The sequence below is a fragment of the Capricornis sumatraensis genome, chromosome 23, assembly GCF_032405125.1.
Source record: "Capricornis sumatraensis isolate serow.1 chromosome 23, serow.2, whole genome shotgun sequence".
Lineage (NCBI taxonomy): Eukaryota > Metazoa > Chordata > Mammalia > Artiodactyla > Bovidae > Capricornis > Capricornis sumatraensis.
In genome coordinates this window covers 37,919,136-37,940,227 of record NC_091091.1, presented here as the reverse complement: position 1 = coordinate 37,940,227, position 21,092 = coordinate 37,919,136, and the positions used below count along the sequence as shown (strand labels likewise).

The 21,092-nt window shown below is 55.3% G+C and overlaps 1 protein-coding gene across 2 annotated transcripts; it reads right to left on the bottom strand.

Annotated features, from left to right (window-relative positions):
* Positions 1 to 10,136: 10,136 nt before the first annotated feature.
* Positions 10,137 to 14,957, bottom strand: EMX2 (empty spiracles homeobox 2). 2 transcript variants are annotated; one of them, XM_068961710.1, is made up of 3 exons: positions 14,552 to 14,957; positions 12,511 to 12,695; positions 10,137 to 10,304 (listed from the first exon to the last, which is right to left on the bottom strand). In XM_068961710.1, exons 1-3 carry the CDS (start codon positions 14,955 to 14,957, stop codon positions 10,137 to 10,139), a joined length of 759 nt encoding a protein of 252 aa, XP_068817811.1. The 2 variants fall into 2 exon arrangements, with proteins under 2 accessions (XP_068817811.1, XP_068817812.1); XM_068961711.1 differs by lacking the exon at positions 12,511 to 12,695 and having other exon boundaries at positions 10,201 to 10,304.
* Between the last annotated feature and the right edge of the window lie 6,135 nt (positions 14,958 to 21,092).

The following is a 21,092-nucleotide window of genomic DNA, read 5'->3' as shown; positions in this document are numbered from 1 at the left end:
GGTATTGTGATGAAGCTTTTAAAAGAATCCTGTTTGAGGCACATCCTAAAATTGTCACTAGTGAAAGAGACCGTGTCCAGAATGACAGCTGCAGCAAGTGACCTTGATTTCATTATTTGTATTCATTTGCTAGGGCTGCTGAAACAAAGTATCAAGCCCTGGGTGGTTGAAAAAACAGAAGTTTATTTTCTCACAGTTCTGAAGGCTGGAAGTCCAAGATCAAGGTGTCTGCAGGAATGGTTCCTTCAAAAATTTGAAGGAAGGATCTGTTCCAGCCTGTCTTGCCTTGGGTTGGAGATGACTGCCTACTCTCCATGTCTTGACATTAGCTTTTCTCTGTACATCAGGGTCTGAACTTCCTCTTTTAGAAGAACACCAGGTATAATGGATTAGGACCCACCCTAATGACCTCATTTTTAACTTGATTGCCTCTATAAAGACCCTGTCTTCAAATAAGGTCACATTCAGAGATCCTAGGGTATAGAACTTCAGTACATGAATTTGAGTACACAATTCAACTCCTCACGTAATTGTTGAAGATAGGGGATGTATAAATTAAATAACTCACTTTACTACTGTTCGAGCTTATATTTTTTCATAACTGGAGGGAAGGGGCATGGAGGCAGGCAATGCTTCAAACAACTGTCACGTCACCAGGTAAACTCCAAGGAGATAGGACATTCTCCAGTGCTCAAAGAAAGTCCTATTAGTAAAAGATTTTCATGCTCCTATCCTCACCACCACTACACAGACACATACACAGGCTTGCAGCCTTCTCCCACAAACTCAAACAACTGTTTATGTTCACTCAAACTCATTCATCCCTATGTAGGCACTCTGTTCCTGAGCCTCACTTACAAGTGCAAAGGCACCTGCAGTTACAAGCCTTTTACATGATGTTTAGGAATGTCATTGTGGCAGACAGAGGTGGCTGGTACACCCAAAACCTCCACACTGAGAAGGGGGCAGTCCCCAGCCAGTGAAGGAGAGACAGCTTGGCCCAAAGCTGAGTCTCAATCATAAAGACCTTCAATAATATCACACCCAGGGACTTCCCTGGTGGTGCAGTGGATAAGAATCTGCCTGCGAATGCAGGGGACATGGGTTTGATCCCTGGTCCAGGAAGATCTCACAGGCTCAGAGCAACTAAGTCCGTGTACCACAACTACTGAAGCCTGAGCCCCAGAGCCCATGTTTCACATAAGAAGCCACAGAAATGAGCAGCCTGAAGACCACAACAAACAGTGAGAAGCCCCCACTTGCTGCAACTAGTGAAAGCCCCGGCAAAGCGATGAAGACCCAGCACAGACAAAAATAAATAAAATGTCAACCCAACACACAAAATCCCCACCAGAGCCCGAGTGAGTAGGCTGAGTATGGCATAAGCTGTCTGGGGGCGGCAGTGGAGCAGGGGTTGTTCATTGCAATCCAGCCCACATTTCACTCTTCAAGTCACAGGGAACCATCCACCCAGAAGGAGTGCCTTTTCCTAAGCTCTGTATGTGCTCCAGCAGCCCTTTCACCCCAAGGCCATGTGCACACTTACACGTCTACGTATGTGTCCACATGCTCAGGTCACATGTTGTAACCACATCCATATACGGCCACTCGTGTATCATATGTGAAGTGCACGGCCATCCTCAGGTACAAAATCGCTTCCTTACCAGGCTCACTCCCAGGGGCCCAGGCACAGATCTTTCTGCTTGTCCTTCGCCCAGGGTGAAGGTGATGCCCTCGGCCCCCATTCCAGGTCCTGCACCCTACACAGAGGACCTTAGAAGGGTCGGGGAGGACAGGAATCCTGCCTCAAGATCCAGTGATCAGGCAGGTGCCCCCCAAAAGTCACTCCACCTATCCCCCTTGCCCAGAACCAGGATAAGGCCACTGGTCACACAGTTCCAGCTGGGGGGAGAAGTTAGGCACGATGAGGCCCTTGGGTGGCCAAGAACATGAGGGTGCTGTGGAGGCGGCCTCTGCCTCCAGGAAGTCCTAGCTCCCACCTCTCAGCCTTCTCTTTGAGCCAAATTGGGAGAGGCTAAGTCAGATCCATGATTTCTAAATGAGGCAGGTCTAGGACCCAACGGGAGCGCAAGGTCCAACCTTTCTTCTCCTAGGTGCGTGTTTACCTGCCCAGGAAGCACAAGAAAAGGCCTTGGGACACCTGACTTTAACCGCATCACCGCTGATGAGGCCTGAAATGTTATTTCCCATGGGTTCTCCAGCCTAAAATGTTCTGGATGGGGGCCTAGGACACTCCCTCCTCCCCGGCCAATCCTTAAGTACGATGCTCTGAAGACAAGGAGAAGGTGAGGGGTGAAGGACTGAAGACGATGCCTCAGCCTACACCCTCCTTCCAGCCTCACTTTTCAAGCCGGGACAGGGCAGGGTTGAGCCCAGGGCTGGGGGTGGGCAGTTCCGGACGCCTCCCTGCCCCCTCCCAGTTTCAGACCAGCTCCTCTGGTTTAGGGGAGAGGGAGGAGGGGCACCCACGTTCTCTGGGGAGCACAGCGAGGCCCCGCGAAGTGACCCCTTTTCTGAATGAAATTGAGCTGCCATTTTCATCTTCTTCCCAAATGTCAGCAGCGTTAGATCAGATTAGGAGCTAATCTCTTGCCAAAATTCATTTCCGAACAAGAGAGGTGGCTCTGGGCGGGTGGAGGTCTGTTGTTTGTTTCTATATTCCTCCCCACACACCCTCTTTCCCTTCCTGTCACTGGGGTGCGGACGAGGGTAAAGGGGCGAATAGACCTCCTGGAGGCCCCGGGGGGCCTAGGGGAGAACCCGCGGAGGATACAGCAGCAAGCGGGGCCTTGGAGGTGTGGCGGGGCGGGGCGGGGAGGGCCGGTGCCCTGGCCCCGCGCCAGCAGTAGCGCCCTGCCTGCGCGTTTGTTCTCCAAGCGCTCGGATGGCCTCCGGGGTGCGCCCGGGGTCGTCCTTCCTGGCCGCGGAGAAAAGGAGCTGGAGCCAGAGCCAGCAGGGCCCAAGAAACCTGCGCTGCGAGGGCCTGGACGCCTGAGCCGCATCCTAGGTGCGAGACGAACCTCCCTCCCCTAACCCCGCCTCCCCGACCCAAGCGACACTCCCCCCACCCAACTAGCCTCCCACCCTCTGGCCAGGGCGGTTAAAGGAAAAGGAAAGGCAATTGCAGCCTAAAGAGAAAAAGAGGAAACGGAGGAAACAAACGCCCAAACGAACTGGTCAGTACCTTGCAGGAGGCCTCATTTGACAAGTGACCAGAATACAGCCGCTGGCCTGAATGCATAATTACCCCCAAGTGAAAATTCCCCATCTAATTTGATATTTGGTTCTTTGCAGAAGCTATAGCCTTCGTAAATAATATACAAAGTAAGAAACCTAATCCCGCCTGCTAGAATGTTTAATTCATCATTATGCGAGCTAATTGGAAGGTGATTATATGGTAATTGCTCATTAGTGGTGTATATTTATCGCTGTACCTTATGTCAAGGCCATGGGAATTGTGTAGAGTCTGTTCTCTCATTTCAAGGATCAGTTTCAGAAGCAGGAGCGAAGCAGGCAAGATCAAGTTCTTCCTGACGTCAAGGTCCAGCCGAGGGCTGTGGAGACCCGCGCTATATATAGGACCTGGAGCTAGCTGGGGGCAGGGGCGGCCTGGGATCGGGCTGAGACCAGGAGCCGGGCAGCCAGACCACTGCCGGGCAATGCAGGTCCTCGTCCGGGAAAGAGGAGAGGCGTGGGTTGGGGGCCCTGGATCATTTTCCAAACGCGACCTCATCCCCATTCCAGGCACCTCCCTGGCGCATCAGGTGCGTCTGGGTCCCTGGGCTTATGCTGGTAGAGGAGACCTTGCCCCTGCGCTCTCTGTAGGACTCGATGGCGGTGTGCAATAGATGTGGGTTAGAGGGGGGACGGGGGAGGCTTGACTGGTCCACTGGGTGGGGGACAGGGAGAGGGATGGTCAGGCTTGATTTAGAGCCAGGTAGAATTTGCAGTGGTGGAGACCCGGTCTTCCTCCGCGATCTGATCGCCTAACGGTCAATTCCCACCTCCTTGGCGGGCAAAAAAAAAACATTCTCTCAATCCCATTACCCAGCGAAACTGGGTGCAGGGGGACGCTAGTGCCAGCTTGGTGCCTAGTAGGGGGACCCAGAGTCGCTCGGTGGTAGGCGGCTAGAGCAGGGCGAAAGACGCAGGAAGAACGGCTGGGTGTGAGCCCAACTCAGCCCCTAAGCCAGAGCCTGAGCTGCGAACTTAGGAAAGGCAGGAAGGCAGGTCTGAAAATCCGAAGGCGCGAAGAAAAGACGTGGAGACTAAGTCTGCATGCAGGTGGAGATGGGAGCAGAGACGAGTCCGTGGGTCTCCAGCAGCTCGGAGGATCCCGCGGGGGCTCTCGGAGACCCAGCCGCCAGCCGAGTATCCTCGCACGTGGGCGTGATCTTTGGCGCGCTCTGGCGCCCCCTCCTAGGAGTGCGACGCGCCTTTGCCCTACGCGGACCCCAGCCCGGAGCGCCAGGCACCCCTACTTGCAGTCCCGGCGAAGCCCTCCCAAGTTCCCCCACCCCCTCTGCGGGGCAACAGGCACTAGCGAACAAAAGGCCAATTAGACGCCGGGGCTCTGCTGATGAATGGACCTTTCGCTTTCAAGCGTGGCACCGCCTCGGGTTTCCCGGAGTCCTGGGTCGCGCCGGGAGAAGCCACCTCCCCGAGCGGGGTCACGGTTGGGGTCGGCGGGTTCTCAAAACTCCCACTTCCCGCTCGCCAAGGGACGAGTTGGGGGAAGTGAAGGCGGCGGCCGAGCGGCCGACGCGGGAGCGGAGCTGCGGACCTGGCGCGCCCGCGGCCCCGCAACTCGGCCTTGGGGCACCGCCGCCCGCTGAACGCGGCAGGCCCGCTTCCTCTCCCGCCCGGCCTGCCGCTGCTCGGAGGCTGCACCCACGTAAACCAAACGCTGATTGCCGGAATAAGAAAGGCCTGCCTGGAAAAATGCGCAGTTACCAAAAAACCCCCAGCTGTTTGCCAAACTCCGGGGCGAGTGGTGCGCTGCGGAAACAATAACCAAACCCAAGCTTTCTCACTAGACACGCTTGTCTAGATCCCGCGACACACAAGTGCCGCCCCGGTGGCGGCACGGACGCCATCACCCGGGACGCCCATCCAAACACGGAGAAATGTTCCCGCGAGCCACACACACCGAGGTCATTCCCATCCTCCGAGATCCACAGCTATCGGCAGGGCTCACGGCCACTAGACGCTGGCACACGAATCCCCGCACAACTGTGTTTCTACACCCCTGTAAGCACGCTAATTACAGCCGCGCAGCTGCACGTTCCTGTCCGAACTCCATACAATCTGGACGCGCAAGGAAAGCTGGCCACCTTGACACACTCTCAAATCTACACACGCAGGACTGGCCTCTCCGGCCTCTAACTCACACAGTTAACACAATTAGCACCTACACACCCTGACTTCACTCCTGGCTCAGACACACAAGCACAACTGTTTTACAGACCTAACTCGTACACTCAACCCCTACAAAGTCACAAGCGCAGCCTCCCGCCCTAACTCACGTCCCCACCCTTATTCCGAATTGCAACTGCCCACATGCGGGGAGCCCAGCCCAGATCCCCCCAACGGCGGCGCGGGGCCCCGGGCCAGGCCTCCGACCCGCCAGAGTTCACCCCCCCACCCCGCCCCAATGGGCCTGCGCGTCCGAGACTTTGTTTCCTGCGACTCGAGGCGGGGACGGGGAGGAGCCGAGGTTTCCAAGGCCGCGCGCAGGCCCGAGCCCCCTTTCTGCCTGGCCCGCTTGGCGCGGCTCTCTGCCTGCCACAATCCGCCCCTAGCACAAAAGTGGCCCGGCAGGTTCCGGGCCGCCGCCAAAGCTACCGCTCCGGCTGCGCTTGGCTGCCAGAAACAGAGCTGGAGCGAGCCGGGGGTACCGGGCACGCAGAACAAGAGGCAGAAGGGGGTTAACGGTCCGGAGGTCCCAGGCTTTCATCTTATGAGTTTCTGATGCCTTGAATGCAACCACCCTCCCCCCGACCTCTGCTTGCGCCTACCCGGCCCTTTGCCGCCCTGAGGAATTGGACCCCAAATGAGAAACGCGCGCCGAACACCTCTGTACCTCGTAGGAAGGAGAATGAAGTTGGGGCACCCTTGCCTTGTACATTCCGTTTGACCCTCGGGGAAATATTAACGGAGAACCCATGCCTCTCGGCTCCCTAAACCCACTCAGCTCAGGTGAACGCACACAATCGACAAGAGAGCGGGTCATCGATCAGACGTGTAACCTACATTCCCATCCGGGATAACAGGCTGGACACAAGGCAACATGCGTGCAGCTCCAGGTGTAGGGAGAAAAGCCGAACCTGACCCTGGATGCCCACTGGGCCCTGCCGGGGTTATCTAGGCCTGGTACCCATGAACCACGAGGGAGGGACACAGACCTGCAGCACACAGCTCCCACGCTGCCCTCCCCAAGGGGCTCCAGCCCAGCACGCGCACACTGCGACGGGGACGCAGCCGCACAGCACACGCGCCCCGCACCCTGCCCCGCGCCCCGCGCCCAGATAGTCATCGTGGGATGGCATCTCGCAAATATTTATATTCCTCGGCGCCACGGCAGCCCGCGTCCACATTAGACCCTCTAATCCTGCCACTTTAAATAGATGAATTAATAAAGCAAACGAGCGGCTAATAAGCTGACTGTCCAGCCTTTTTGAGGCGGGGGAAGGACTCGAAAGTGCGCCAAATTTGTTTGCAGTGGATCAAGGCGAGCCGCCTCTGCTTCACTTTCTTTATCTTAATTCCGACTTGAAAAGATATAATTATCTAGTTTGAACAGAGCTGCTATCAAATCCTTCTTTGGGCCGGGAAGGGGGGCGTTGGAGTGGATTGCGGCTCTCTGAGCCGCTCCGTGCAGCCGGAGATAGCGCGTAATGAAGATGTGGAGGCCCGAGATACAAAGGGCATTAACCTCATTAGCATGAAACCTTTTCTTCTTACCATTGTGGGACCCTTTCAGCCGCCTAATCCCCCCTATTTTCAAAGCTTGGTTTGTAATAAAGCTTTTAGGTTTTTTTTTTCCAAAGCTAATAGTATTCTCTGATGATTTTATTGCTGTTACACTACATAGGACATTTACCAAATAATAATAATAATAAATCTTCATCACCCTCCCCCTTTTCTGGTACTTAAAAAAAGAGAAGTATAAGCTTCTTGCAGAAATAAGCCTTTTGTCAAGATGGAAAATTTTCTTCAGGAAAGGCTAGTCTGAATTTTAACAGGTCTGTGCTCCGTATTTGAGGCGTTCTGGGCTTGAGGAAGTGGGTCGAAGGGAAAGGCCTCTAGTTTAAAAGAAAGAGGTGCGGAGGTGCTGCAGCAGGGACTGCGAAGCACAGAGGACAGCTACTGGCCACAGAGTCCCACTGTCCAAGTGGCTGGAATCCCCGACTTGAGTCCCCAGGATACACAGGGCAGCACCTGTCCCCCTCTCCTGAAGCATACCCCTCTTCTGAATCAGCCCCTTCTGGCCCAGCATCCCCAGAGCCGAGTCTCCCCCAGTCCACACACACCTTTCCAGGGAGTCTGTGTAGAAATGCCAGAGTTCTCCAAAGAAACAGAGAGGGAGAAAGGGGGTGAGAAAGGCAGAGATAAAAAGGGGAAAAAGTAGAGAGAGACCAAGAATGAAATCTACTTTAGAAGAGAGGAAGGGAGGGGAAAAAAAAAGAAAGAAAAATTTCCATAGTGCCCTATAGTCCCCACACGTGCACAGAATGTCTAATCTTAACTTTTCAAGGCAGGATGTTAACAAAGCTTGTATTTTTGCCCTGCATTGTAACTTGGCCTTATCACAGTGTAAAGGGTGGGGAGATTGTCCTAAATTATGTCCAGGCAGCCCCCCTGGATCCGTGGATTAAGAGATTAAAGGAGACCACTGGGCAAGGCCTCCTCTTTCCCCTTCATATTCCTGGTATGATAATTGCTTAAACTGATTTGCACTTTCACAAAAGCTCGCAGGACGCTTTGTAGCTCGAACAGAACAGACGAGGTTTCTCTATCAATGGAAATAAAACTGATTAATGCAGCCTATCAGGATAAGAAGCAAATGAAGCATGCAAAAACAACCTCGTACCCCCAGAAGGGGGAAGGAGGTGGGGGGAGCTAAGTTTCCTCCAAGACTGGTTACAACTTTTTCTTTACTGTTAAAATTGAGAGTTGAAGGTTTCTCAGAATGCTTGCCTTATAAGGCTGCTGAGGCCCTTGGGCTCATCTCATCACCTTTAGCAGATTGGGGCTGGAGAGAGGAAGTAAAGAAGAGAGGGAGCGAGGAGAGAAGGAAGGAAGGGAAGGAGGAAGAAAAAGAGAGGGAGAAGAGACATATTTCAGGAGTTTGAGGTCAGAAACACATTTTTAAAATCCTAGGATTCTGATTCTGCTAAGTGTTTTCCCTAATCCTAGGGGAATATTCTTCAGTGCATAGCTATATGTCTAGTTTTGGTTTTTGGTTTTTTTTTTTTAATAACTAGAGGTTAAGAGTAGTAAGCATGTTTAACCTGAAATTCAAATTAAACTCCTTCTTTAGGCCGTGCAATGGGCAAAGTTCTGGATGGAAAACTTTTCTTCCATCTCTTTTCTGAAGGACTTAAGTTTTCCTAATCCTCTCCCTTTTCCACCCTCTTCTCTCTTTAAAATGCCCAAGAATCCATCAGCCTGGCCCTTTTGTGGGTGGTGAGCCTGTGCTTCTTGAGCCTAGTTGGGGAAGGACCACACTCAAATTAAAAAGATGCTTTAAAAAAAAAAAATCACTTCAATCTCCCAAGACGACTACTCTGAGGGCATATTGATAAATCTTTATTGACAAAATATTGACATTGACATACTTCTTGGAAGTATATAGTGTGTTAGAATTCTAACAAATTAACACAAAACACAAAAATATTTACATTCTGGTATAGAAGCCATTAAGGAAGCATTTGTCACTCTCTTTAGTAAGTCTATGATCTTGAAATAGAAACTCAGTGCTTGAAAACTTGCCGCAGTATTCTTGGCCACACTTAACATCATCCCCGCTAACTACAGTCCTTCAGTTTTCGCAATATATAGATTTAAAGTTTGGAATGGCCTTTACGGCAAATGGTTGAACTCAGCCAATATCTTCAATGACTAAAAGGAGAAGTTTACTTCGTGGTTTTAAGCCTCGGGATGTTAGGGAAGGGAATGTCCAAGAAATAGAACTCAGGGTTTGTGTTGTCGTTTCTCTTCCCAGCACAAGTTCTGACCCCTCTTATGGGCACCCTCCCCCTCCACCCCCAGCCCCCCATCCTGTTCCCCGTTTCTCTGAAAGAGGGCCACTGTTGCTGAGCCTAACTCATTTAGCTTTCACAGTCGCTTTGACATCAGAAGGTATCAGAAAGTGTTTACAGACTGCACGTTTCTTGAAAAAAAAAATCAAAATAAAAAACACACAGAACCTGTCTTTAAAAGGAAAAGAAAATTACAATTCATTTTCTGTCTTTAGACACCATTCGCCCAACAACGGCTACATGCAATTCAAGTTTTTGAACAGGTGTGGGATGGGGCTGGATATGGAATCTCGATTGTTATTATTACTAATTATTTTTAAAGATTGGGGGGAAAAAACACTTTGAAGGGCAAAATTTGAAAGTCCTGTGCCTGGTTGGGTTTTTTTTTTTTATCATCACCATTATCATCATCATTTTTTTTTAATTGGACTGCGATAAACGGAATACCTGCCAATCATCTGTCTCTCTGGTTTGGCGTTTGACTGACAGCTCCCCTTGTCAGAGCGCCTTCGGCTTTGCCACCTTAGGATCTCTCTCTCTCTCTCTTTCTTTCTGCCTCACTCACTCACTCACTCAGCTGCCTCTTTAGACAAGGGTAGCGTGTTCATCAAGGAGCCTCCCGTCTTCTGCCATCTAGGCGCGGCCTCGGATCAGAACCCTGCGTTCTGCCGCCCGTCTACGTCGCGCCGCGGCTCCTCTCTCTGACTCCCTGTCCCCTTCTCCGTGAATGTGTGTGTGCGGTTGTTTTTGTTTTGTAGGGTTTTTTGTTTTCTTTTTTTTTTTCATCTTCCCCTCCTCTCCCTGTCTCTGTTTTGCTCTGTGATGTCCGTTTCGGTGGGGTTCTGTCTGTTTTTAATCGTCTGAGGTCACATCTATTTCCTCGGGACTCGCCTGCTTAGTGGCGATCCTCCACCGGTTAATATGGTGCGTCCCTTTTTTCTTTTGTTGCGAATCTGAGCCTTCTTCCTCCAGCTTCTGCCTTTTGAACTTCGTCCTTCGGTTCTGAAACCATACTTTTACCTGCAGGAGAGGCAGAGAGGGCGCGTTAGTATTCCTGCACAGCGCCCTCCTACCTCCTCCTCTATTGCCTGGCCAGATCCTGGGCTGAGACCACAAAAGTCCAGTGTCCCGGGCCGCACATCCTGTTAAGCGGCACCCCCACCCCGCTGCAGCCCTCCCTTGGGGAACAGAGCTCCTGTTGCCAGGCCCCGCGAAGCCTGGATCCCGGCCCTTCTGAGCCCTCCTGGGGAAACCTTTCCCCTGGCCCCGCCGGCTCCGCGTGCTTGGTGCCCCTTTTAACTTCAGCCAGCTCAGGACCCCCACATCCCCGTTGAGTGCAAAAGCCTGCCAAACGTTGGGAAGCCCCTATAAAATAATAAGTAAAGGAAAATTAAAAGGTCCCTGACTCCCTCTGCCTAACCAGTGCCGCAAAGAGTTCATTCCCGCTGCTGGGCCCAACGTGCTTTCTATTTTCTGCCGGTTTCAGCAGCGACTGACTAAATATAGCGCCTCCTCTGCAAGGCCTGGGCCCTGGGGTAGGCAGTCAGGATTTGCCTGCGCTTCCTCCTCTGTGCCCAGGACTCTCGCAGGTGAGCAGGAGCGGTTGTGGGAGACAGTCGGGGGTGGGGGTTTGGGGGGAAAACCAGTGGGGACGGTGGGGTACAGAGCCCTGGGGACTAACCCAGCTGAATCTTTTCAGCTGGGAAAAGAGGCTCAAAAGTGAAAGCTTCCGCAAGATCGTGGGATAGAGGGGAAGTAAAAGGAAAACTGAGAAAGACAAGGGAAGAGCCCCCTCTGTCCTCTTCTTGACCAGCTCCAGGGCAGGCCAGGGCCAAGCTCCCACCCGATAGCATCACTTCCTACCAGGGCGGGGCTGGCGGCCTGGCCTCCCCCGAGGGCAGCTAGAAGTCTGGGGAGCACTGATGTGGCACTGGGTTGCACGGTCCCTGGGGGAGATTGGTGATGGGTCCCTATACACTGACCAGACCAGACAATGGCGCTGCCCGAGCTTCTCAGCAGCGAGGGACAGGTGAGGAAAACGGTGGTGACTGCTCCTTCCACGACCCCGGGGTTGTCCCTACTCTGCTAGCAGTACCCCCAGGCCCCTGAAGTCCGCTGGGCTTTCTCTTTTGAGTCGGCAGGCCCAGGTCCCGGCTTGCTCTCCCCGAATGCCCCCAGTCCCCCAAAGTGTTCCCTTGAAAAAGCCGAGCTGGAACAAGGCTGAGTTTAATTTGCTTTGAGTTTGCTAATTGAGGGGGAGGACGATTCATTTCTCCCCGGCGCTCGCCCAAGGCGCGCGTCGGTGCGCTCGGGGCTTGACACGCACACAAAGACTCCAGGCAGCGTGGGCAGCGAGGCGGACAAAGACCACCGCCGCCTCGGCTATCCAGGAGAAATCAGCCGGGCCGCGCCTTGTGCCGGGCCCCGCACCAACCCGCGAGGCCCTCCTCGGTTTTGTCTGGGGGGACGTTTTAAAACAAAAGCCTCGACCTCTTTGCGCCTCCCAGGAAAAGTGTTACAACTTAATCTGCCCAAAAATGTTACTGTTTGCCGGGAACTTTGACCCCGCCCTGCGGCTCCGCGTACAGTTGCGCCTACTGTAGCCCGAAGCCACCTCCCCAACCCCGAGGCAGGCCGGAGCCTGGCCCGCCGGGGGACCCTGTTGCGCAGCAAGGGTCTGCCCCTGAGGCAGCGCCTCTCCGCAGCCTCCTGGCTCAGTTTCTCCGATTTAGGGACGCACCCAGGATGCCTGGCTCGACGGCCTGACTCTCCTGTCCCCTCAAGGGGAGTAACTGGGAGCTGTCCGTGTGAGCCGTGAGCCTCTGGCAGCACAGACCTCGCTCTTAACCCACTCCAAGCCCTCTCTTTCCAGCCTAGAGCCCCAAACGCTCCTACACCTCTTCCTGGCCCCAGCCGTGACCCCAGACTCGCACTGAAAGTCTCATCAAAAGTGCAGAGGTGTCTCAGCCAGGAGCTGTGAGTCCAGCCCGGCCCTACAGAAACAGCAACTCAGCCGGTCTCCCCCCCCTCCCCCCCAGAACCTCCAGCAGGTCGGCTCCTACAGTCTGGTGCTGGAGCCCAAGGAAGCCAAGAGCCCCTCAAAACAAACATCTTGAGCCCAGGGCGTGGGAGTAACTCCCGGCCTGTTGGTGGAAGGCCCTCGCACTTTGCGGGCTGCCTGTGTCTGGGGATCGGGGATGCGGTGGCCGCGCCGGGGCCCGCTCACCTGAGTTTCCGTGAGGCTGAGGCTGTGCGCCAACTGCTTCCTCTCGGCGCCCACCACGTAGTGGTTCTTCTCGAAGGCGTGTTCCAGCCTCAGAAGCTGGGACGGGGAAAAGGCGGTGCGGATCCGCTTCGGCTTTCGGGCCAGCGCGTTGTGCAAAAGGAAGCTCTCCGGGCTTGTGTCGTTCCCTGAGGGAACACAGCAGAAGTCCTGTTAGAGGGGGCCATCCTAGCCCGGGCCGCGCGCTTCTCCGGAGCCGGGCTGACCTGGCAGAGAGCTCAGGGCCTTCGCGGACGTAGCCGGTGCGGCTTGGCCCATGGGGGCTCGGGCCCCTCCAGACGCGCGAAGGGAACGCCAGTCCAGCCTCCTGGCCCTGTCCGCTGGGCCCGGACCTAAGCAGCTGCCACCCAGCAGTTGTCCTAGGCGGGCTTTGCAGACCCCTGGGCGCCGCGGGCCTCGCCACCTCCGCGCCGGGCACCAAGGCCGGATCCGGGGATTGGCGCCCTGGACCCAAAGAAACGCCTTTCTCTTTTTTCTCATCTCGGAGAAAAGTTTGCCCCCGGGGAAGAGGGGCGGAGAGGTGATGAGCCGCTATCTAAAGTTTTCTCGGGTACGTATTTTAAAAGTCTTTCTCCTCCGGAAAAGCGCAGCGGCCGGGCGTGTCGTTGCAGCCCGGGCTTCACAGAAATCTCTCCGGCGAACGCGCAGGGTTTCTCCTGCCGCTGCCTCCCCGAGGTCTTGGCTTCCCCGCTGCCCTGCTCCGGAGAACTAGGAGACGCGAGCGAAGACATCGTAACCCGGGGGAGTAAGGAGCTGCGGGCAACTTTTAGGACTGTTCGCGGCCCCTGAAGATCCCAGCTGCTCCGAGTCTGGTGTGAGGACCAAGACCGTGGCTGCTGGAGAATGAGGAAAGGGAGCCCTAAACTTTGCAAGCAAAGCCAGTTTCAGGTTCACTCATTGGGGTGGGAAATCGATTCACCAAATCCCTCTCCCAAAAAACAAACCGACAGTTCAGGGGGGAATGGAGGCAAATTCGGTCTGAGAATAAGGGTAAAACGTTGTTTTTGTTTGGTTTGGTTTTTGAAATTAAGGAAGGGGGAGGGTCTACCCGACTTTTGGCGCTGGCAGGAACGCAAAGGGTTAACAAATGGACAAGCCGCCGAGTATTGATCGGCTGCCTCCGGAGGTAGGTCTTTTCCCCGCTCGGATCGCCAAACTAATTACTTGTCCCCTTTACTGGAGTTTTAACTTTCCTCCTACCCTCCACCCAGAGAAAACAAACAAATCCCAAAAAACAGCAAGAAAGGAAAACACCCAAACAGATTTCCTCTAGCCCATCTTCCGACCCGGTTCATTTCTTTCAAAAGAAAAACAAAAACATCAGTCCGAACCTGCCTTCCCGCCGCGGCGGCGCGGCGCCGGAATTGAGCAGGTCACCGCGAGAGTCCCGAGCCTCGGAGAGGTTCCTACCCGCGCGGGTTCCCGCCCCTCCCCAGCCTCCGAAATAAGCAGGATAAAACAATCTCCCCCCAGACTTTCCTCCGGGGCCGTAAGGGTCTCTTCGCTGCCGGAAGAGGGTCAGAGACCGAGGCGTCGCGGGTCTAGGAGACAGGGGCGCGGAGTGGGTGGCGAACACGCAGTGGAAGGCGAACATGGGGCCGGGCCCTGCCCGAGCCCCTCGGAGCCAGGACGGCGAGAGCATAGGCGAGGAGACGGAGAGCCTGGGCACCCCGCGGGCCATGGATTCCTCGGCGGCCAGCCCTCGGAGCAGGCTGAGACAGCCCGCCTTGAGAGCATTCGGAGGCAACTCTTCTGCGTCCCTCACTAAAGGATCAAGAGGCCTCAGGCCAGCCCCCAAACCGGCCGCAGCTCGGAGGCTGGGGACGAACACCACGCCCGACTCCTCGCCGCCCAGCTTCCAGACTCAGCGCGCCGGCGGTCGAGCCGGAAAAACCTCCATCCAGGCCTCGCCGGGCGCCCACCCGGAGCAGGCCGAGGGCAGCGTGGGATGGAGCGCTCCGCGGCCCCGCGACGTGGCACGTACCTTGGAAGCGGTGGCCCAGATATCGATAGCGATGGATGAGCCAGGGGTAGAAGGTGGACGGGTCCCGCTGCTGAGAGGCGAAGAGGGGGTGTGGCGAGTGCGAGGAGGGCAGGGGGTGGGCGGCCAGGGCGTGCGGCGGCGGCACCGGGTGCACTGGCACAGCCGGGTTGGGCGGGTGCGAGACCGCCTCGGCGAACACCAAGTCCGGGTTGGAGTAGACGCCCCTGCCGGCGGCAGCGGCGGCGGCCGAGTGGAAGCCGTTGAGGAACGGGTTTATGGGGCTGGAGTTGGCGTAGCTGAGCGCCGCGGGACGGATGGGATCCTCGGAGCGCGAGGCGGGCAGGGGACTGTCCTTGGCCACCAGTGACTCGATGGTGAAGCAGCGCTTGGGCGCCGGCTGGAACATGCTGCGCCAAGGAGCGGGCGCCCGGGGCTCCCGGCTCCCGGCGACCGCGGCGCGCTGCCTCCGCCGCCCGCTGCCCGCTGCCCGCGGCGAGAACGGACGAGAATTGGGGACTTGTTTGGTGGGGGTGGGGGTGGGGGTGGGGGGAGGAAAGGGAGAAAGAAAGGAAAGGAAAGGAAAAAGGAAAGGAGGGGGGAGGGGGAGGGAGAGGCAACGCCGAGGATCCCGAGAATCTTGCACCAAACGCGCCCAACCTGGAGAGAGGGGGAGAAATCCTTCCAGAAGAATTTGCAGGCGTGGATTGGGGTAATTTTTTTTTTTTTTTTTTTGGCGAGATGGCGTGGGGTGGGGGGTCGAAGTTAGAGGCGGAGTGGGGGGGGGTAGATTCTCGGGGGAGGCAAAAAAAAAAGTTTTCTCTCCTCTGCAAAAGGCGGGCAGGGCGCCCTAAGTCCAAGGACAATCCATGGAAGTGTTCGCTTCTTCACAAGTTGTGCAAACGATTTGTTAGTTCATGAGCCTAATTAGTGCGGGGATCACATAAACAGCTTCCTCCGAAGCCTGGTAAATGGCTTGATGATTGGTCGCTATTACTCGCCCTGAGGTGGAAGGGGGGAGACTCTTTAAAGTGCGTCAGAGGGAGGCGAGCGCCTGGGAACCCGGAGGCCTGGATCCGGGCCGAGAGTGGAACGGAGTCGCCGCCGTTGCTGCGGCCGTGCCTCCTGCGCCCGCCGGGCCGCCCGGCCGCTCCGCGCCGTCGCCCCGCGCCCCCAGCTCACTCGATCCCGCGGCGCCGCAGCGGCTTCTCCTCCTCTTTCGCCTCCTCTTCCTTCGCTTTTTCTCCTCCCTCCTCTTCCTCCTTCTCCTCCTCAGTTCTCCCTCCTCCTCTTTCCCCACCTCCTCCCCCTCGGCCACCGCCTCCTCTCCACCGCCGTCACTCCCTCCGGGGCACCCCGGTCCCTGCAGAGTCCGCGGTCGGCGCCGCCTCCTCTGCGGCCCCCTGGATTCCCCAGCCTGCCGAGCCCGGGCTTAGGGGGACAGACGGACGCGCGGACACTACAGACTGCTCGCGCCCAGCGCTTCCGCGCTGCTGCCCTCCCGCAGCCCCGCGTCTGGGGAGCTGGAATCGTCCCGGGAGCCCTCGAGGGTAAGCGGGCAGGGGTGGGTTCCCGGCGAGGGTTAACGGAGCTGTTCGGTCAGCGAAACTCCCGGCAATTTCCTAGGTGAGGAGGGAGCCTGGCGTGGAGGAGTACTGGGTCCTCCAACCGCGCGTAGCCTCGAGGTCTCAGGATCGCTGATGTCTCCATCCTTGACGCGGCTCGTTCTTTTCCAAGTTGAGACCGGAGTGGATGAACCTGCCGGGACGGTGGGCGCTTCCAACTTCCCCACAGGGTCTCGATTTTCCTTTCCGGAAAGGGGCTCATCTCCTTCCCCCAAACAGCTCTTTCTTCAACATCTGGGACTAGGGGTCCAAGGTCAAGGGAGAGGCTGATGTGCTGTTACTATTACTATTAGGTTGTCGTTGTTATTTTTGTCAGTGTTGTTGTCATTATTGTTATTTATTGTCACTATTTCTATTATTATTCTGCCATCTGTCGTCCCAGGGGCGGGTTGCTGTGCAAACCCAGGGCTTACAATTAGGGAGCGCAGATCGTTTCTCCAGTTCCAGGCCATGTCCGCATTTTCGAGCTTGCCTTCGGTTTTGGGATGATTTTAGGGCCGAGTTCCCTCGTCCCCATTGGCTCACGCAGCAGCATAATTATGATCACATCCCCCAGGCTGCTGGCGCTGCTCTCTGTTTATTGGTGGTTAAAGATCTATTATCTATTCATCAGCCGCCTCTTTTTTTCTCTCTTTTTTTTCTTTTTGCCAATTACATTCTTCTAAAGTGAAGTACCAGCAGGTATTTTGCACGTTTACAATCAATGATTAAAAAAAAAAAAACTGGCATCCTTTAAATCTCTTACTTGGCGGCCCATGTCATTTTGCTTAAGGACGAAGAAATGCCTGTGTTTGGTGATGAGGTTGCCGTGAGACTGAAAAAATGTCGATTGGGAGGGGGAGAAGAGGGAAGTCCTGTAAGTCAGGCTGCACCACCCCTAGATTCATCAGTCATAAGTCCGCAGGTCTGGGAACATGTTCCCCTGCCTTGCCAGCTATCTGCTGCCTGTCCTGGGGTCACCCTTGATCCTCTGTGGATTCATCTACTGTGTATTTATGTTCATGTCAGTTTCTCTTTATTCCAGGTATAGTCTGTATTGGGGGTGCAGTGAGAGGAGGGTCCAAACGCTCGTTTTAGAAAACACTCTAGGCGAGAGAGGGGTTAGGAGTGTGTTTTCTGGGGTTGTCCAGGCACCTGGCCTTAGGGAGGACCCAGCAGAGATCAGGTGCTGCCTCCTCCCAAACTTCCCAGGGCACATACACACATTCACACATGGGACAGTCTTGGGCCTCAGCTTTGTGTCCATGTCCCAAGAAGCCTGCCCCTGCCTCAGACTTCAGCTCTCTGATGGCAGCTCTGGGCAACGCTCTTGGCTGGGTTTTCACCCTTAGCAGTTTCTCTCCACCTTGCTTTGTGGCATCCCCCCCATCCTTTCCCACAGGCCCAAGGAAAGAGGGTGCTGGATCCAGCCTTTTGGGGTGAGGTGCATTTTGAATACTATCTCCCTGGGTCCTAAACCACAGACCACCAAAAATATCATCTCCAGTTCAGAAAACCTTCCTTCACTTAGGCTGTAGGGACACAAGCCCCATTGTGCCCAGGCCAACAGAGAGCCTGAAGCCACAAGGAAAACTGGAAGTCTTTGGGGTGCACTAGCCAGCCAGTCTGGGGTAGAAGTAGAGGTCAGCCCTCTGTTCCCAGAAAGAAGCACCCAGTTTAGGTGGGTTGTAGATCCCCGATCCTGGAGTCGATGGGAGAGGACCCCATTCTCCATAGAAACATCTCCAGGAGGGCTGGAGGTTCAGATTTGCCTGCAGACCAGACCTGTCAAACTCGGCCTTAAGCTCCAAATGGAAACTGGGGGTACTAAAAGCCCCACCCTGTCTGCAGGCAGGGAATGGCCATTCATTGCACAGTCAATATTAGTGATCTTAGCTGAAGGGAATAAAAGGACACGATCTTGAAGGCCAAGGGCCTCCACTCAGTGTCTGGGTGGAGGGGTGAAGCCATCTCTTCTAAACTCTCAGGCTGAGCACTCAAGTGTTACTGGTACCACCTTAAACGCTTTCCCCTGCTTTGGTCAAGATGTGTCCAGAAAGTGTCCTAACGAAGTGAGTGGTCTGGAGCCCAGACCCCAGCCTCCCTCCCAAAGTAGGACCAGTTGGCCAGGGCCCAGGGCCCAGGCTTCTCCCAGCCTACAACAAGAGACAGACCACCGGCCTCTTGCAAACTGCCCTGAAGGGGTCTGGCTTGACCCCCAGAGGGCTCTAGTTATCGGCAGGTGGATGAGGCTGAGAGAATCTCCTATCGGCCTTCTTGGAGGCAGAAGGACAAGCCAGTTCCTCTGCCCCTGTTTGCTGCTGGCCCCACGCCTTTCCTGGGCCCCCGTGAGGAAGAAGCGGGTTTCCAGTGAGTGAGGGGCCTCACTCCGAAGTCCTGGAAGGGGAGAGTAATCTATGCTAATTCATGCGCCAGGACCAAGAGCTCGGAAGAGTTGGCGCTGCTGGCCTCGACATGCAGGGGAATTAACTAGGAGAGTAACTCATTAACTAGGCTGGCGGTGGAGGTGCATCAAGTTGCTGGGCACCCTAGTCTGTCTGTACCTGGAGCCTAAGCTGCCCCTAGACTCCGCTCCCTGGACCCAGCAGCTGCAGTTCTCTTTACTGTGGCTTCCCCAGCCTTGCAGAATTTGGCCTGTCTTTGTTCCTCACCCTTCCTGGAAAGGTGGGTGTTGGCTTAAGTACCAGTGCGAGCAGTGGAGAGTGTTGTGGTGGGGTGGTTCGGAGGCTCTTCCCTTCCACAGCCCCAGCCGCTGAGGGTTGAGCTCAGTAGATTTAGGAGGCTACACTGTGCAGGTAGCTGATCTGGCAGGCACATGATGAAAGTTCAAGTCACTGATCTGTCGCTTACTCACTGAGCAATCTTAGGCAACACCACCACCTCTCCCAAACTCCATTTTGTCATCTGTTAAAATCACAACCAATGCTGCCTGCAAGGCTGTGGAGGGAGTGATAGAACCCCTCTACCTCCTGATCATGGCAGGCAGTTATACATCTGTGTGTGTGTGTTTTAAAAACTCAGAATTGTGTACAACAAAGGGTGAGTTTTACTGTATGTACTGCCCCCACCCTCGACCCTCCCAAAGCCAGACCTGGATGATCTTAGGCAAAGTTACATCTTGGCTCTTGAGATTGCTCAATGATAAACCTAGCTGATCATTCAGGATAAGCCCAGCAAAGTGCTTGGTGTCTAGCATGTAATGAATGAGCTGTAATAAAGGTAGTCCCTGTCTTTGATATTGCTATTATCAAAGCAAGGCTCCCCTCCAAGGCTTCTCACTGGGCTTCAAGACTGAACAATAAAGTTGTACAAACATAAGCTACTGCTCACCTCATGCTCCTGACATGTTCCCCTCCACCTTCTCCTAAAGGCCAGGGGCTTCTTTAAGGGGATGCTGGGGGTGAGAGAGGCTTGCATTCTTGGCTAGGGAGACATCAAAGGGCAGCGATTTCTGGTCCTCTCTCCCATACCATCTGCTCTGAGTTTCCCAGCAGACCCCCTACATTTGGAGGAGCAAACAGCAGTGCTTTTCCCTCCTCCGGCTCCTGCCAGGCCTGTTTGACAACTGGGGTGGATGCATAGCTTCCTGCAACCCAGGATGGACGCCAGGTGCTGCCTGGGCCACTACCTGTGTGACCTTCACCTTCTTGAGCCTCGGTTTTCTTTCTGAAAAGGAAATATAGGATTATTATTATTAGTTGTTTGAGAGGAGTAAGTGAGCTAATGCTTGGCACAGTTGTTGTTCAGTCGCCAAGTCCTGTCTGACTCTTTGCGACCCCATGGACTGCAGCACTCCAGGCTTCTCTGTCCATCACCATCTCCCTGAGTTTGCTCAGACTCATGTTCATTGAGTCAGTGATGCCATCCAACCATCTCATCCTTTGTCGCCCCCTTCTCCTCTTGCCCTCAATTGTCCCCAGCATCGAGGTCTTTTTTTTTTTTACCGTTTATCAAATGTTAATGTCAGGCGATGGCTTTGTACGTGTGGCACTCCGCTAAACGCGGCAGTTAGCCTCCAGGTGAGCGGTACCAGCGGTACCGTGAGGCTGCACTGTGGGCCCGCCTAGCAGCGCGGGAAGCGCGGACGTCGATGGAGGGGAAGCCGCTTCCTGGGACCAAGGCATGAGAAAGGTGTCCGGGATGGGGAGATCCTTGGGACCCGGCTAAGAATTCCTCCAACCCACTGTGATTCCCAGCCACCTGGCCTCTCCAAATGCGTAGAACGGCGGTGGGACAACGAAGAGAACAATTAATATCCTAAAAACATTTCTTTAAATTGTTACTACGGCAAATCCCTTTCTGCTGTCCTCCCTTGAGGCCGCTCGCTGGGCTGGCGCAGCGGCCTGGGGCGGGTATCCGCGTGCGCGCAGCGGCGCCTAGTGGCGAGGGCCTGGGCGCTAGCCGCATCCCCGCCGGCGGCTGAGCCCCTGTGTGCCCCACTGCCAAGACCTTCCCGCGACCGCAGCCTGAGCCGGAAGAGAACGTCAAAGTTGGCTCAGAGAAAGAGAGGGCAGCTTGGAGATCCGTCTCTCCTCCCTCCATCAGCTCGCCGCTTCAAAGTTCACCACCCACGCTTGAATTCCAGCTCCACCCCAGTGGGGCTTCTTTCGGAAGGATGCAAAGAGAGACCCTGTAGTGCTCCAAAAAGGACGGCGAGGCCCCCATCACCTGTTGTCGGGGCCATACCGCTCAGATGAGGCCACGATTTCATGCGTCAGTCCTCTCTCCTGCGGCCTGACCACGGTGGCTCAGCATGGGCCTATGCTGGCTTGCGCTGGCCCGGCCTGGGGTACAGTCGAGAGGGCTTTCCGGTGCGGTTCTCTCCCGTGGGGGTCTCGCGTGCGGCTCTCCTAACTTCACGCCCCCTCGAGGCCGGCCGAGGACGCCCCGAGACAAGGGTCCCGATGGTTATTACTGGG